Source organism: Macrobrachium nipponense, chromosome 40 (assembly GCF_015104395.2).
Source record: "Macrobrachium nipponense isolate FS-2020 chromosome 40, ASM1510439v2, whole genome shotgun sequence".
Taxonomy (NCBI): domain Eukaryota; kingdom Metazoa; phylum Arthropoda; class Malacostraca; order Decapoda; family Palaemonidae; genus Macrobrachium; species Macrobrachium nipponense.
In genome coordinates this window covers 23,800,754-23,819,475 of record NC_061101.1, presented here as the reverse complement: position 1 = coordinate 23,819,475, position 18,722 = coordinate 23,800,754, and the positions used below count along the sequence as shown (strand labels likewise).

The following is an 18,722-nucleotide window of genomic DNA, read 5'->3' as shown; positions in this document are numbered from 1 at the left end:
TTACCTACCTCATCAGTGGCCTTGGCACTGCCTTCAATAGGCCTGGGATCAGATCTAACTCTCCCACTTTCCAACTCTAATGCTATCTGACCTATTTCCACACTCATATTCTCAATTGACTGACTAGTTTTGGCATCATGTGCGAAGTGACACTTCCCACTGCCAAGACTTTGATATGATCTACTAATTTGTCTTGGAGATGACATGAGGAATGTTGCAAACCTCTTTGAGCTTGTTTGTTTTGGTCTGACAATTGTAACAGAAATATTCTCACTAACTTCCTTACACTCTGGGATAGAGGATAGATCATCAGATGAAACTTCCTTAGTGTCAATGAATGCAAATATGTCATCAGCTTCAGAGTTCTGTGGGAGCTTTTGTTCACTACTAGGACTACCACCTAAAGGATGACTTGCTTTGGTCTTAGTGATCTTGGCAGTCTTATCCTTATCTGAATTAGACATAACTGATGAGCTTTTTTCTTCCACACATAAATTTGATTCCCTCTGTGACACACGCATTATACTTACACGGCCAGGTGCTGAAGAAGAGTAAAACGAAGCTGTTGAATTACTAAGTAATTTACCATCTTCTCGAGCGCATGCTGCAAAATTAGGGTTAGTTGGGCAAACAAACTGGGCACTCACTCCAGCTGCAAATATTACATTGGGATTGCTTTTCCCTTTACTATTAATGGGTCTTCCAGTGACATCCAAACCAGACTGTGCTTCAGCTGAGGGAATAAGGGGAGTGGCTGCAGTGGCCTCTTCCCCATCAAAGGCTTCCCAGTTACTGAAACAAGACGGACTTCGGCGCGGTGAGGGAGACTGCGTTGAAGGGCGGGAGCTAGGTGGAGGGATGATAGGAGGGGGAGGAGGAGAAGGCTGATTCAGGGATGTCTGAGAGGAGGACGTTTGTATTTGAGGAGGCTGATTTTCTGGGGAATGAAAAAGAGACACCACCTACAGATCAAGGAGACTGAGAGGAAAACAGAAAGAAAATCATATACGTATTTAGAGAATGCAACTACTACACTATCATATATTTATCTTATATCTATCTTTGCCTTGCCAAATGTTACAAAAGCTGGACATCTTAGGGACTAAAAGCATATAATTCATGGTGTCATATACTCATTTTAAGGAATCAAGGTCAAACTTATTAGATATTAAGCATCCTCTCTCAAGCACCCTCTATAAGAAGCATGTTGTTTCCTGCAGAAACTGTTACAATTTTGAATTAGTGAAGAAGGACTTACCTGAGCCAAGATGTTTTCTTTAACATACTGAAATCCTTCTACCCATATAAAAGGTCTGTGGTGATTTTTACTGACCACAAGTCTTATCAACTACTGTACGTAATTTGTCAATAAATCCCATAATAAAAAAATATTTGTGTGTTCACAGTTTCACTAAGAATGTAAAGTTTACAGCTCTGTGAAATAAAACAAAGCTCAACACTATCATCAGAAAGGAAGCAATTCATAATTAAAGTCTATTTAAACATTCTCTGCAATTTAAAATATATTATAACTTCGCCAAGACCTATAAGACCAACAAGATAAGCCAATCCCAGATTTAAGTAGTCCTCAAAGGGTAAAAGACATTGTAAAAATTAGATAAATTTGTTACCTGTTAGAGGAATTTTCAAGATACATTCCCAAATACTACAAAATGCAAATCTTATTACCAAAGAAATAAAGAAATATTTACAACAAAGCTTAAATGTTTTGCGGGTTACAATGTTCGCCTTACTGAAAGATACTATTTATGCACTTGAGGGCCATACCTATCTTTTGCATCCTAAAGAACAGCTCAATACAAGCATGGCCTGTATCACTGCAAAAATACCTATAATTTGCAGTTTGTTTTTCTGATTAAATAAGTACAAATAACTCATTTACTCTTGTTATTTCTAATACAATTGTCATGCTGAATACAATCATGCTATCAACTACTTTCTGGCTCACTCTATTACAGATCCTCTCAAAAAGTAAACCAAAACATGGGGCAAGCAACTGAAAAATTAACTTTTTTGTTACAGGCTTTTGTAAATACAAGATTTAAAATCAGACAAAACCAGTAGGCAGATTACAGTACAGTACAGTGAGAGAGAGAGAGAGAGAGAGAGAGAGAGAGAGAGAGAGAGAGAGAGAGAGAGAGAGAGAGAGAGAGAGAGAGAGAGAGAGAGAGAGAGAGAGAGAGAGAGAAACTGTCAGCTGATTAATCATCTTCGAAGGTTGAGGACTACACTTAAAATGTTAGATCGCAAATAATTATGTTGGATAAAATCAACATGTGTATTAATGAAAATACGCATCCACAATGCAGAATAAAATGTACGAAAACATACATATATTTGATACTTTGGATGGTATTGTAATTAATTCCATATTTTTCAAGTGTTGTTTTAAGGAAGAAATTATGGATCACCTGAAGAAAAGCGACCCCAACACACGCTGGGGTCACTTTTCTTCAGGTGGAAAATATTGGGGTTGCTTTTCTTAAGGTGAGGAATTAACTGGGGTTACAGTAAGGCCATGGCGGAATGGCGCTTCGCGCCTTATCAGCATATTTAAAGATTCTTGGCAAGCTCGGTATGTTCTGGTAAGAGGTAATGTTGTGCTGCGCGCGCTAGCCACAGGGGCTACAGTAGGTTTGATTATTTTTGTACTGAAATTGCAAGGCAATACGCTTTTAATTAACTATTGATTGTTTGTCTAAATTTGTGTTTTTAACAAATGTTTAATAAAGTAGTTTTTAACTAATATATATCTATATTTTTTCTCCTTTTTTCTATAATATTATGAGCTAAAGTGGGTCACCTGAAGATTGGAGACACCAACAACCAAGGGTCGTTTATCTTCAGGTGGAAAATATTGGGGTCGCTTTTCTTCAGGAGGAAAATATTGGGGTCGATTTTCTTCAGGAGGAAAATATTGGGGTCGCTTTTCTTCAAGAGGAAAATATTGGGGTCGATTTTCTTCAGGAGAGGTATTAGGAGTCGCTAATCTTCAGATGATCCAAAATTATATCATGTAAAGAAATTATATCAGGTAAGAAATTATATCATGCCTGTAACCTTGGGCAATCAAAGGCAATCAGACCAGAAACTTGAATCAAACTATTGGAGAGCTTGTTTATTGAGGGCAATTAGACAGTGAATTCCCAGTATTTCTGGAAATCAAACTTTTCATAAATCAGTCATTTAAAATAAAAATTGCAATTTGCTGTTAGGTCTTTCCAACTTGAATACACTGAGGATATTATGAGCTTGGAATGATATGAGCATTTCATAACAAAACAGGCCCAGTCATTCTACTGTAGAGCTCTTGTGTTTGGCCATCTGCTTTGAACATATGACGAAGACCATCAATTCAAAAGTTCTTCTAGGAACAAAACAATAAATTTCCATCAAAAGGCAAAATGAAAATTTTGCACTCATAAATGCCTACATTCATGATCTTCCAATGCCTTCAGACACAGTACAATTTGTATAACATACAGATGACGATCAATAATAAGATGGTTCATGTGCAACTTGGAGCCTCAGGTGTCCCTTAATCACCTCTCTACAACTTAGCAAAAAAAAATGCCTTCCACTGTTTCCTTTATGGTTGGACACCCAATTTTTGGAATTATAATTAACTCACTGATACATTCCTTCCTTTTCTAATTCTTTCTTTTACAACATTTTCATTTCTTTTTAACCTCTCTTAAATAATAAAAGAACAATTTTTCAACCTTAGCATCTGGAATAACATGAAGACCATGAATGTGGGCATATGCGAGTGATGGATTTTAGAAAAAAAACTATGTATTTGGTTTTATTATAAATTCAATGCTTTCATTTATATCTTACTTTTAATATAAGAAACAAAAATTTTTTAACACCAGTAAATTACATTGGCCAGTCCATTGTTTATGATTATAAAAAATATATAAGTTGTTATTCAGTTCTGAATTCCACTGACTTTTCACTTTCTTAATTGGTGTAACCTGATTGCAAATAACACAGCTCTTCCAAGCTGGCTCAATATTTAAGACTTTGTTATGAGCATATGAAAATGCATGACATTTCAGAAATTTCACCAATCAATAGTATGTACTATTATCTTTTACATTTTACTTTCCTTATCATTTTGCATTTATTCATGTTTTTATGCTTACAATGTAGCCAATGTTCACATACTTTTGTAATCATTCTTGATAATGAGTATAAAATGTACTGAAGTGACATACGTTACTGTTCTGTATTATCATGCGTATGGTCTTTCATTTTTCTTTGGGATGACACACCTAAACATGCGTACATGCTGATACACAATTATTATAATGCAACAATAAATACTGAAAAAATCAAAGAGCGAAGAAAAATATAATTGGAAATTACACGTGGAAATGAAACTTAGTGTATAGCAAAAGTAGGTTAACCAAGTTTCTCCATACTATTAATCTATAAATTACTGAGAATGAAACATGCTCATATACAACTAGGAAATAGTCATGATATAAAATATTACCAAAAAACTTATTTAACAAAAGAACAGTTTTCAGACTTACTGGCAGTATTTGTAAAAATATTTGCATTTTCAAAGTTTGCAAAGGATGGTTGGGAAATCGAGCTGGGAGCTTGGGTATTGGTTGGCGAGGCAAATGGATCATTTGAATTGACTGAGGAAGCAGACTGGTTCCCAAGATCAGCTAGCAAATCTAACGATGCCGATGACTTTGGCGTAGAGTTTTTCGAACCACTACTGGTACTTGTTGGTGGACCACCAACAGATCCGGTAGACTGAAAAGATTGGGATAGTAAAAAAATTATACATTTAATGTTTTGAGTGTAAGCACAATATACATCAGCAATCTATACCACAACATCAAAGTAAACACAGGTTTGGCTGTTCCATCAATATCATCATATCCATAAATGACTGCATTACGTGAACAAGGAGCCAACTTCTGAGATTTACAGATTTTCCAAGATGCTGGGTGATCAAGAAGCTACTGTTGGTATAATGTTTATAGTTTTTTTAACAGTTTACACCACTGACAGTGAAAGGTCTTTTCTTGTCAGTTTCTATAGAAAAAAATCAAAACCCTTTAATTAATTTCAGTTGATGTACTGAGTGGGATTAATGCAATCACAAGAATAAGTAAGCAATTATAATTTTTTTTTTTTTTTTTGCAATGAAGAAAACATTACTTTTTAAAGTAATATAGCTTTCACTATGATTCACCATTCTATGAATACTGAGATGCATGTATATCTAAATACTGTATTTGCCAGCGTAAAAGATGCACCCCAATTTTACAGGATATTTTGTGGAAAAAAAAAAACAATTTAAGTATGTTTCATCATACATTTATTGAAGGATATTTTAAAGTGATTTTGAAGGGAAAAATGTATGATTCTGTGCATTAAATACAATAATGTGAGAGTATACTGAAATAAAGTATGGACTTTGTTTGAAATTTACCATAAATAAACAACAGGCAGCACTATGCTTTTATTTACATCACTCATTGCAAAGGGCTGACAGGATAACTGCCGACGTATCGTAAGGACTTCTTCCTAAGTTTGTGATAACAGATGGATAACTCGGCTTGTTTTCAATATTTTATTAGTAACAAATTTTACTTTAATAATTTGGCTTGTTTTTCAATGTTTTATTATTAGCAACAAATTTTGTGCCTACCAATTATGTTTGCTGTAGGAAAGGCATAACCTAGCCTACAGCGCTTGGTCTCCCATCTGTAATACAGCTGCATTGGATGCAGGGCAGTTTTTTTTATACATTTAACAATAAAAAAAAAGTGTGTCTAATATGCTGGCAAATACGCTACATTCTTGTACCTTCCATTACCATATACCCACAGGGTATACAGCAAGTCGCAGTCCTCAACTGCTTACAGTATATATAACATAAAAATTAAGGTCTCTCAAGTAGATCAAACAAGACAAATTTTTAAAAATCGCATGAACGTATTCATCACAACTAGGGGAGTGGCACCTTTGGGACTGATAACTAATGGGGGAGAAAACGAGAACCTGTAGCCTATAAGGGTTCCCCTTGTGAGCACTTTTCTAGCAGCAATTCAGAGGAGCAATTGAGATGGAATTTATCTGCTATTTTCAGCACCTCTATAAAAGCTGCTGGGAGGCTATGTCACCATTCCACTAGTGAGTAATTTCATCGAATAAATCTCCTCAGTGCAGTTCTGAGCAGATTTGGTCAAAAAAGGGTGCAAAAACCACTGATTCAATCATGATTGCAGACTTACTTTTTTGGTTAGTATGGATGGATGGGCAGAGACATAGAGAACTGCTTATTTCTAAGAAGTCAAAAATTGATGTAAACCTATTTAGTAAAATAATTGTACATGTAAATACGAAGAAACTAAAGGGAACAGGAGAAAATTGTAAGACTTGAAGCTATACAGCTGGGGGCCCAAGGAAGCTGCACAGATTCTTTAGCACCATCCTACAGTGTACTATGAGTCATGGAACACTCAACTCTCCAAAGTTAAGTTTTTGAAAAGATTATGTCGATTGCTGAAGATCTGCGTTTATTATTAACTATAAAATAATATGGCCATACCACAGAGCTAAAAGGCTTGAGTCTCACATGGTTGGCCAACATGATCTCTTCTTATAAACTTTAGAATTAGACTGACAATATTGTAAATTCTAACAATATTTCTTTACAGGGCTTGCATTCAATATTCACCTTTCCCTGTTAAGTGAAATTTTGGAATTCACACAAAATAGATCTTTTAAAAGCAAAATCTTTTTTAATATAAATAAAATTTTAATTTGCCTAATTCTGCAGCCACTAGCTTTTTGGACACTCCAAAAGGAGACATTGAAAGGAACCCAACCTGATGAGGTACCACTCTGGGTAGCCACTCTGGTAGCATTAGTGAAGTTTTGCATTCTTATTGTTACCAGGAATTACCAAAATATTTATTTTACTACACAAAACTTGGTAGCTACTTGTGCAAGGAGTGCAAGGACTTACTACTGTCAGAAAGATAATCTGAACCAGGGTGCTAAGCTATGAGATCCTCTGAGTAAGACAATAAGAAATCAGATCATAATTACACAGGTTTGGTCTAAGTAGAAGTAGAACCTTGCATGGCTCTAAGATTTTTTTTAGTTAGTTAAAAGGAAAAGAGTCATAACATTCAATAAACAAAGCATATCAGCCAATACTCCAAGGGCTATGTTCCAAGACATGTAGCAGGCCCAGAAGATGAAACCAAATGCCACCCAAAATTGACTAGTAACAAATAAAGGATGACAAATCTGTTTATATTTAGTACTTTGAGATTCCAAATTATGTATTTGATTGGAGTTAATTGAGGGCACCTTGATGAACCAACCATGACCAAAAAAACCAATCCACATCAAGGTCAGGGTGAAGAAAATGGGTTCTACACCCCCAAAAGCCCTAAAACTAACCAAGACCTATGAAACTCAGACATGCCTTCCCACAATGCCTGTATTCACCATGAAGGGAAATATCTTTGCAGCCTCTACTGGAGATAAGTAAAGATCTTCTATATACTACCTTGCTTCAGACTGTCATAACCCAGGCTTAATCAGTTTTAATGTGCTATTAGTTTCATCATTCCAAAAATCTTATTTATATATCCATCAAGATAGAAGTCAATGCTATCAATGACACTTCTAGCATATAAATCAAAGTGTAATAGAAACAATACCTGACAATAATCAAAACAAGGATGAAAAGCCACATAAATTGTTCCTAACATACCTACAATATATTTATCAGTCCTTTTACAATTCAAATTTTACACTTCAAGCCAAGACAGTCCAAAAAGTCTTCAAACAATAAAAAGACAAAACAAAAAATGTTCTTCATATTCTTATTTATACAATGATCCTTTCTTTTCCAAATATTATATCGTCATATATGACAAACTACATGCATGGATAGCAAATGCTAAAATTATCTACATGTTACAAGCATGAGACAGTATAATGTGTCTCTTTTCAAATCTATAGATATTTATGTATATCTATTTTGACTGAGTTGTTCTCTTGTGAGAGGTGGGAGGTGAGGGTGAAGTTCCTAACATGAAGACATCAACAAGTACTTTTCTTAGCACATTTCCTTCAAGAAAGAGCTAAAGTGCCCCCTGCCTTATACTTTTTCATATTCCTTTTGGCTTATTCCACCCCATTGATGCAAAATTCTTAACTTACTCCAATTTTTCCCTCTAATCCCTTGAGCAAGTCCTTTATCCATGAATGTGACTCAGTAGTCTTGAATAATAATTCATGATAATAAAAAAAATACATAACGCACATTTCTAGTGACTGCCTAGAAGGCAGTTAAACAGAACCATACCCAGACGACTGACTCAGGCAAGAAATACCTGTACAGAGAGACCTTAAACATCAATGATTATCAAGGTGGTGTTATACATACAGGCAATAAGACACACTGAATAGAGAAAAGTACTGCACCTGTAGTCATAATTAAGCACAGTATCTGTGTTAAAGACTAACGGAAATTACCTGTAATTCAGGAGGGTAAAAAATTAGAAAATGAATACATGATATACAAGGAAGACATCACACAGTATAAAGGTTGGGCAACTTACAATATGTATATCTAACTGAAGTCTACCAATCTAACAACATTCATAAAAAAGCTTTAACGCAAATGATCCTAACAAGGCATGTGGCATTATACTGTAAACTAAACTAAAGAAGCAAGCTAATAATTATGTAAAATTCTCCATCTTTTCAGACAGACACTACTAAAATGCTTTCTGAACACTGGTTAGAACTAACTAGCTTTATCAGTGAAAAAAGTATATAAAGCTATAAATATTTCCCAGCAAAAAAAAACATGCTGAACTCTTTGTAGACTTTTTATCGGAGGGTGACTTCAACATCTAAATCATATGGCCATTCAGATTTTCCAGCTTAACTATGTATTTAATTTGAACCAAATGAATAATGAGAACAGGGTCAGCTTCTTAATCAATTATTTACAACCACTGTGAACTGATAGCATACAAAACTGCACCTAAAGTTGCGGCATCAAAACCAAATGGAAAAGAATATGTCTACAAAGGGTTACCACTCTCTAAACCTTCATGGTAAGATGGTAATATGTGGGGCCAAGTTGTAGCTTATACAATCAATTAAACCTAACAAAACCTAACTTTTCTAGAATGAACTAGTTGGTTGGAACTGTCACACTGTTAACTTATAAAAGTGGAAGTCTCATGCTCCAGCAGACGTCTCGTAGCCTATATCTTGGCCCTACCTAACACCATCACACCAACTCAACCTCCCAGGTGTTGAGTCATCCCTGATGATTCATATTAACTTTAAAAAAATAATAAGAATTAAATAAATCCATGTGTAAGATAATAACATAAAACCTTGACAATGCTTTTCCTAAATCTGCAATGTCTAGTCAAGAAACTGGATGAAAGACTGAAGAATGCAGCTCCGACAAAAAACTATGCAATGAATTTATGAATTTAACTTACATCAGTTCTAAAAACTTTGTAGCATTATACCAAAACACAAAATCTTTAAAATACAAAATATGATTTCGGACAGAATAAATATCTGAAAACACCGAATTCCTCATGAGATACAAGCTACCTAAATTTCCTGGGTGGCTTTTGATTCTCTATATGAGCAACTTATGAATTACTAAGGATTCGGTGGCTTTCGTAAAATAATTCCCGAGGCAATGGATATCTGACAAAAATGTAAGCACTTCTATAGAAATGAAAAACTAAAGCTAAGAGTGCCTGACTTTCAGAACACTGGATTTAAATACTGCAAAAGTAACCTCAGGCTAAGCATTCACAATATAGTATGAAAAATATAACCCCAGTGAAGATGACACTTTCAAATGACTTTATTCCTATTCTACATCTTCCATCCAAACAAAAATGGTTATTAAAAGGTTCAGAGGATAATAAAAAATAACTAATATTAATCCACAACATAAAGGGGTATCTTACATCAAAATACATTTCTGAGTTTTCAGATACAAATATCTTTACAGCTATGCATCACATACGTAAGAAATATAATAAAAAATGGCCTTTCTGTCATTCAAGGGGATATCTTATTCTTCAAAATAGCAACAATCAGGTCATGAGACTGTGGTAACACAAATTTTGAGGAAACAATACAACATCCAAGAGACACTTAAGCCCTCCAAAAAAATACCCAGAATTATCAGAGAAGATACACTACACTACTGCAGAGCACTAGCACATATTACAGAAGCAACCAACCATGTAAACAAACAGTTAAAACAAACTTTGTTTCTTATAGTGGACATTGCAGTGTCAGGTGAGACAATTTTCAAAGGAGGCAAGACAGGCTTTCTTTCCTTCCACCGATCACGTGCACACTGTTGGATCATAAAACACTGTCTGCATTAGTATCAAAATTCCTAATTCTGTCTGGAAAATTTTGTCTGGTCTTGATGCAGCCTGAACAGTGAGCTGCTTGGCCCAAGGATCTATAGAATAATCTAAGCAGGACTCTGATGACAAGGTGGCTTGCATTTAATTAATTGAAGATGCATCTCCCACAGTCATTTAAAGGGGCCAGCCAGTTTTTTTTCAGTTACTGGGATATAGCAATATTTATACAAAAAAATAAAGGGCATCGTATATATCAACTTTAGTTAAAAAATTCCATTCTTTGACCCTTTAGTTATCTGACCATTGAAACAAAAACGATATTCAAATGCTTACTCCATAAAAATCCATGCGTTTACATGAATGAAATTAATAAGGCACAAACCCTTGTAACAACCTTAAAATGAAAATGTTGTTCCCTTAATATATTTTGTTGGATTCCCCCAACCCCCCAAAAATTAAGATTTTTTATTTCAATTTTTACTGCCGCCAAAAAAAAAAATTTACCATTTCTTATATGAAACAACAAAAAATTGAAGGTAAACTATTCTTAAGGTAACTGCTCCTAAAGCCTGAGCAGTCTGACTGTGAGCTGATGCACTGTCATGTTACTACGACCAAGGTTACAAGGCTACTGAGTTTGATAAAAGTACTAGGCTGTCTTCTATTAATGGGGAAAGGTGCCATAAGTACATTTTTTTCAATAAAATTTATTGTAATTTTGTTTAACATGCAATATATTGTACTAACCAAATACAAATATAATATGCTTCAGTTTCTAGGAATGGTTTTGGAATATTCCTCATAACTATGAAGCTGCAATACATTCTGACAATACAAGGCTATATTATGATATGTAGCTATTGAAAAATATCCCAATTTTTTTCTTAGATTTCTTACATTCTTATATTGGCTGGCTCCTCACAGAATGACCCTGAGCAAGACTGATCAAAAGATTTGAGTCCTGATCATACAGCCACCCTGACATGGTTTATCTATCTCCGCAAGAAAAGGATCTCAACTGAGTGGCCAATTTAATGAAATTATATGTAAACTATTAAACTTTAATTTTCAGTCTGTGCTATGTGAAAAGCAAACCAAAATTGACTGAGCTTTGTAGGCATTAGATCTGCCACAGGAGAAAAGGGGACATATCTTGGATAGTATAAAACAAAAGCTGAAGACCAGAGGCACTTTGTGTCAGGATTTCTGCCTGCGAGAAGTCCTTCTACCATAGTATATCATGCCAGCCAGACAGCATTAACATGCAACGTTCTTACGTTCCATACAAATGGTCAAAATCACAACAGCTCTTAAGAAAACATGAAGGACATAATACAAATTCAATTGTACTGTGGAAACTACAGATACCTTTAGTGCTGAAATGACTAATCAATCAACATAACTTTATCTTCATTTCTTCAATACAGAACTACCATTTTTTGTACTAATCTCTTTCTAAGGTGCCATTCATTTCTTCTACACTCTATGAACTTATATTTTCATCACAGCCTCCTCTCTGTAATTTGTTCATTAGTATTATCATTCCCTATAAAATTATGATTATAAAAATAATTCAGAAATGGAAAAATCTTAATTCATCCCAAGATATAGAAAATCTTAATTTTCTTGTGGTGCATTTCAGCAGTATGTACATCCAATAATCTCAGAGATATTAAAAAAACTCACTTGAACGCTTTACTAAATACACTACACTTCAAACAAAACTTTGCTACTTCAAACTATGCACATGCCCCAGTGTCTATAACAATAAAAGCCTAAATATACAAAACCTTTCAGTAACTAAAACTGCCATTCTTTTTACCGAGACACAAAATCAAAGGTGCGACATTTGTTAGTGACACTCTCTGATTAGCACGGAAACACAATGCACAAAACAAGAAACATGAAACTTTAGTTTTCATTATCTGACACCCACTCTATACAATACTATCGAAAAGTTGTAGGCACTAATACTAATCGAAGCAAAAGTATATAACAGCAAGACGAACACTTTGTTTTTGAAATATGAAATGTAAAAGTAACATTGTTGTAAAGTTATGATTTAACAGCAGTTCAAATTGAACATGTATATTTACTTTTCCTATATTTGCCCCACACAATCAGAAGACATACCTAGAACTGTATTTCCTGGTACAAGATTATGACTTCCTGAACAATGAAAAAACATTTTTCAAGAATATTCAGGTCTGTGAGAGAACAAGAAGTACTTCCAAGGGCCTGCCACTGCATGTAATGCCAGTCAGCAATGTTGTACCTTTACTTTTTTAACAGCAAAAAGACTAAGTTCTCATGAAATAAAATATTAACCCTTCCTCAATTTATCCAGCATTGTCTGACTTTACTAAAAACTTCAAGAATCACTATTACCGTATCACAAACCAGACACCACCACAGTTTTCTAAAACAATAACAAAAACTTCTTTCAAACTTTAACCAAAGTTTTGAAACGCTAACTCCCCAACATAAATATGAATACTGCAATTAATTTAATCTCCATGTTCTAATAAAACAGCCTTTAAACTTTGAAAATTTGTTACAAACTAGAGATCAACCATTAACAGGAGCCAAAAAGGATGCTATATAAAAAAAGACGATTGAAGATATACAATAGGAAAAAATTAAAGATGGAACTGTCATCAAAACAATGTTAACTACAACTAACCTGTGATGCTGAAACGTTTGGCCTAGAAACAGACGAAGTAATTGTGGGAGTTGTTTTACTTGTTTCACCACTGGGGGTTGACGCATTAGAAGAATTCGTACTCGAAGTCTGTGGGGGCATGTTCTTCAGAGCTACTATAGGATCTATATAAAACCTGGAAAAAGGAAAAAGAACTTCAAGATTGGAAAAAAAAAAGAGATTTCTTTCTACATCTCCAAAGTAGATCTCCCACTGTTCTGCTACTATTCTATAAAACTTGTAAAATATTGAAAAAATAAAATGAACACATAAATAAGCAATGACTTAAAATATATACATACAGTAATTAAAAAACTAATACCTACAAATAATTATTAAATAAATCCCCACAGTTAGGTACCAATGAAGATTGGAATACTGAATAATGCTTTCCACCAAAAGATAATTTAACCACTTTCAATAGCTATTCACCAGGCAATATCAGCCACACACAACAAAAGGATGTTGCCTAACAAGAAACACAACTCATACTGACATCCCAAGAGGGCTAACCAGTGCACCAATGGTATCAAGGTCACAAACAGTTGCCAAATGGTCCTAAAAGGATGGCAACTGGCTGACTCTATCATGCTGAGAGAATTTTCCAGAATTATTTCCAATTCTCAGAATGTGAATTGAGCTGAAACTGACTTGTTTTGCACTTCACAGAAACTTAAATGGAACCATTAAGTCTTAATTTCAATTTTAAAACTTTTCAACAATGTAAAAAATGCAATTCTTCAACATTGCTAAAACTAACAAAAAATGCACTTCATAACATATACCCAGGAAGTAGTTGGTTGTGTATCACAACTGCCTTATTATGAATTTTTAAAGACCACGGAAGGTAAAGAACAATGAATCAAATAAAACTACCCCCAAAAAAAATAAATCCTGAGCAGCAAGGACTCAGAAGAGAAGAAAAATAATTATAGGAAAAAATATGAAGCCCTGCAATTCAAATCTTCCAATAATAAAATTAACATTGTAAACAACAGGAAAGGAATTATTTGTATAATACAATTCATATACTACTGTATACAAGCACCACTAACTATGTATGATCAACTATTAAGTAAAGCAATAAAACTTGCCATTTGAATACAATGCTTTGCAAATTAGAGTGAATCCTCAAGCTTATTAAACTGTGCGCTTTGCAGTTGGCACTTCTGTACAGTATTCCCATTGTAACCATGATTAAGGCAAAGTACCACTCTACACTTCATGAAAGAGGGGGGTACAATTTACTAAAGCCTTGTACAGCAAACTGTACATGGCACTACAGGCTCTTTGCCACAACATTCCGTTCTCAACTTGCTAAACTTTTCATCATTTACTCTTTATTTATTCCTTTGGTCTCTTCCCACCTAGCTGTCCAACTTCTTCAACTTTACCATACTCCAAAATTCAGTTATCTTCTAAAGGCCATTGGTAGCCGCATTAATCTTTTTGATAACTTATTCCATGTAATGGCAGTGTACCCACCAAAAAGCCATACAATTCCCTAAGTGATTTTTGCATATCTTCTTATTTGCATGGCCTTTCCATGAAAAATCAGTATACATTTCTCATAGGTGATGTTGGAAAATACCTTGTGTAGTTACAGTATACAAAAAGTGCTAGAAATGCTGATACTATTAGGTTTTAAGGAATTATCAACAAGCTACGCCCCTACACATAAGGAGAAACAACAGAGCTAATTATAACTCTTCTACATCTTTCTTATGATTCTTATGAACAAAAGGAGAGTCTCAATTGCCAACCTTCATTTTTTTTCAAAACAAAGTACTGAGAAAGAACTTAACAGAAATCTGTCAATGAGTTCATGAATGCAAAGATGACCACTTGATTAACTAATTCACTAATAAATGATCAGCTGCTTTCCTGAATCAATCAACTTTTTATGTGATTTACTGATTTGATCATAACTGATTGCTTGATTTACTGAATCGATTGTAATTGATCACAGGATTTACAAAATCAATTACAAATAATCACTTGATTTGCTGAATTAATCACAATGCAGAGAAAACCCTACAAAGGATGCTGTGCAATTGGACCTTCAGATGTTCAAGAGAAGAGGCAATGCTTTCTTGTATTTCAATACTTTACTTTTACATTTTTATCTGTTTAAGAATTTGTTAATGTATCTGTTTTTCTAACAACTGATCTTTATTTTCCATTACTTTCTGTTACTTCTTTTGAATGAACACCATATTCTTTGGAAGCTTGAATTTCAAGTCAATGGCCCTTGTGGGCTTGTTCCACATGAATAGGGTTCATCTCCTGAATAATAACATAATAATAATAATAATAATTAAGTCCCTAAGTGAAGCAGTCTGCCAGAGGTGGATGTTTGCACTGGTCTTCTGTGTGCGACGTTGCAGACTAAGATGGTAGATGGGGCCCCCACCTGATTGGTCCGTTCGATCGGCTCTGGTGTGCTGGCGGGTGGTGCCCTATGTGTAACCCTCCGGAGGAGGAAGTCTCTTGTGTGGTGTTGAGGCTAGGTCTCTCCTTTCTGAAGTGTAGGGCCTCCAGGAGGCAGAGGAGGCAGTGGTTTGCCACCTTATCAATAATTCTGATATGAGGAATTAGTTCTTTCAGGGTATTTGAAAAGGAGAGACCTAGCCTCAACACCACACAAGACTTCCCTCCTCCTGACAGTGGCACGTAGGGTGCTGCCCACCAGCACCCCAGAGCTTTTCGAAAGGAGCAATCTGGTAGTGGCCCCATCTACTGGCAGTGACCTTCCCAATACTACCCTCCCACTCTCGAACATCAGCATGCAAAGACCAGTGCAAGCATCCACCTCTGGGAGATGACTTCACTCAGGGACTTAATCCCTTGATCCAGCCAATGAGAATTAAGCTTTCACAAGACCGAGGACCCGAGACACTACAAATACCATCTAACAACAACATTCCAACCAGGACAAGCCCCCCTTCCTAGAGAATGAACCAATGATACGGTTGGAAATGTCTGAATTCCGGTAAGCCCTTAGAAAACAATGAAGAAGATTCTACACATGAGAATACGTAAAAAAAAATCCTGATATCCAGACTGCAATTTGAGAACCCTACAGGTGCGAACTTTATGGCGATCAAATGCTACTTTTAACTACCGTATGAATAAACTAATACGTATTTCAAAAAGCCATTTCCTTATCCAGAATATGAACACCGGCCAGTTATTAGCAAATATCAGCCCTGGTGAGAAGAAATTAAGAAGAATTGAAAAGACCATATGTAAAGTCAATTCCATTCTCCTTAACAAAACATGCTTGAGAGAGGGTCTCCTACCTTTAAATAATAATAACAATAATAATATATAATAACATTAATAACAATAATGAAATAGTTAAGTATATCTTGGTTTAACTAGACCATTGAGTTGATTAACAGCTCTCCTAGGGCTGGCCTGAAGGATTAGATATTTTTATATGGCCAGGAACCAATTGGTTACTTAGCAACAAGACCTACAGCTTATTGTGGGATTCGAACCACATCATATCGAGAAAAGAATTTCTAATCACTAGAAACAACTGCCTCTGAGTCTGCGCGTTGGCAGAGCGGGGAGGCGAACTCAGACTACCAAATTGGTAGACAAGCATGTAACTCACTCATCCATGAGGAACTAATAATTAATAATAATAATATGCTATAATACACTAAAGACAAAGTATTTTACTTTTGAAGGCATAACGTTCAAATTTAATGGAGCCAATAAATCTAAATATTCTAAACCTCCTCACAATCTAGCTACGGTATTTATTCCCACACGACTTTAACACTTGGACATGTGAAAGCAACACTCCAACCATCTTAGCTGCCAAAAATGATTACCAGTGAATAAGAAAAAAACTTGAGAGATTTAACACTGAACATCAAGATAAAATTTCATGAAAAGTTACTAATCTTGAAAGAACCAAATGTGAGCTCTAAATATATGTAGGCAGAAAATATAGTAATAACTGAAGACCACAAGTACAGAGAGAGAGAGAGAGAGAGAGAGAGAGAGAGAGAGAGAGAGAGAGAGAGAGAGAGAGAGAGAGAGAGAGAGGAGAATGGATGATATGACAAATGCACAGAAATAATAATTAAATCAATCCTGTAAAATGTATTTATATACATGAGAGAATTTAATAAATATCTTTCAATTAAAATTCATTCATCCAAATGCAAAAAGTTCTAATATGAAACAGACGACATTCAATGCTACGCACTGTGTTATCTAACACTCCCCCACAGCTAAATGTCTGGAATATAGACTAAGTGCGGCTGAACTCTAGTGCGTCGTCACTTGCATATGCAAAACACCTAACCCTAAAACTGTCAATGAATAAATGATAATGCACTTTTAGTGCATAATAAAAATTTAAATAGCACAATTTATTTTACATTGTATAAATACTAGAACATCAAGTGTGAATGAACTGACATCTGAAAAAAAAATATATCACCATCAACCTGGAGATAATGTATTATTAGAAAGAAGTAAAGATGCCCATAAGAAGCATGTAGTACTGTAAGTATAATGCTAGAGCTCTTTGGTACCTTATACAGTAAATCCAAGGTCAACTCAGGACATCAGGGAAGGACTTCCTTTTAAGTGTTCAGTGAGTTACTCAACTTCTATTTAGTGCTATATTTTGTTCATAAATTATTACAAACTACAGCCTTTGGAGCTTAACATCACATCCTTTAAATAACATATGTTCTGAAGTACTATTCATGGAAGTTGGGTCATTACACAAGTGTACAATTAATTTGCCTATTTTTTATTGGTAGCCACAAAACCTATATATGTATTTTTAAATCCTAGGCTGTGCTGTATACTTTACAGCATCTTTTGCTGATAAAACACAGTGCACAAATATTAACGATCACGAAGAAACCTGGTTAATTACAGACTGAGGAGACATAAAATCACAGGTTGTGTTACCAGATTAATTATGTACTAGAATTACCTGGATAATAAAAATGTTTTGATATATGTAATTGCTAAAAGCAAAATCCATTACTTTTATTTTTTTTTAATCTTATAAGGAGATACATTTTAGAGTTTCAACCATTTTATCTTCCTCAGAAAAAAATTCTGATTTTAACAACAAAACTGTTGCATACTACAGACTCTGACCACCCAGGACTCTGAATATTTGAAAGTTTCAAGAAATCAGAACTTACACCAAGTTTCATGTTAGTTTTTTTAAGAAAATCCCATGGAAATTCTAATTATTCAAATAAAGTGTTGGTTAGTTTTAGTCTTGATTTGGTAATGAAAATGACAAGTGGAAATCTCTTTTAAATGACATCATGATTACTATTCCTTGATTTATCTCTAAAAACCACAGGCAGTTCTCATTCTTGCACATTCACATTTACCACAAGGGAAGGTTTCAGTATGATTTCAAGAAATGAGATAATCTCCAGATTCAGCCTCAAAGTGAATGTAACATTATTATTTCTTGAAAGTCAAGTTGGCTAAACATGACTGGCATGAGCCTTACTTTAAGTTCATACTATCTCAATCAATGCTTAAATATGCCAAGAAAACTACAGGGAATCATCACAGTAACATCCCAA

At 34.8% G+C, this 18,722-nt stretch overlaps 1 protein-coding gene across 5 annotated transcripts in view; it reads right to left on the bottom strand.

Annotated features, from left to right (window-relative positions):
- The window catches only part of LOC135211999 (uncharacterized), a 39,889-nt gene that overhangs the window by 13,977 nt on the left and 7,190 nt on the right, over nt 1-18,722 (bottom strand). For 3 of the 5 annotated variants that reach the window (XM_064245272.1, XM_064245273.1, XM_064245275.1), the window contains exons 4-7: nt 13,120-13,273; nt 10,328-10,420; nt 4,563-4,794; nt 9-937 (exon numbers count right to left, since the gene is read on the bottom strand). In XM_064245272.1, coding sequence (XP_064101342.1) covers nt 9-937; nt 4,563-4,794; nt 10,328-10,420; nt 13,120-13,273 — 1,408 coding nt within the window. Of the gene's footprint in view, nt 1-8; nt 938-4,562; nt 4,795-10,327; nt 10,421-13,119; nt 13,274-13,463; nt 13,625-18,722 lie in introns of those variants that run through there. The other 2 variants (XM_064245276.1, XM_064245274.1) reach the window with 2 other exon arrangements.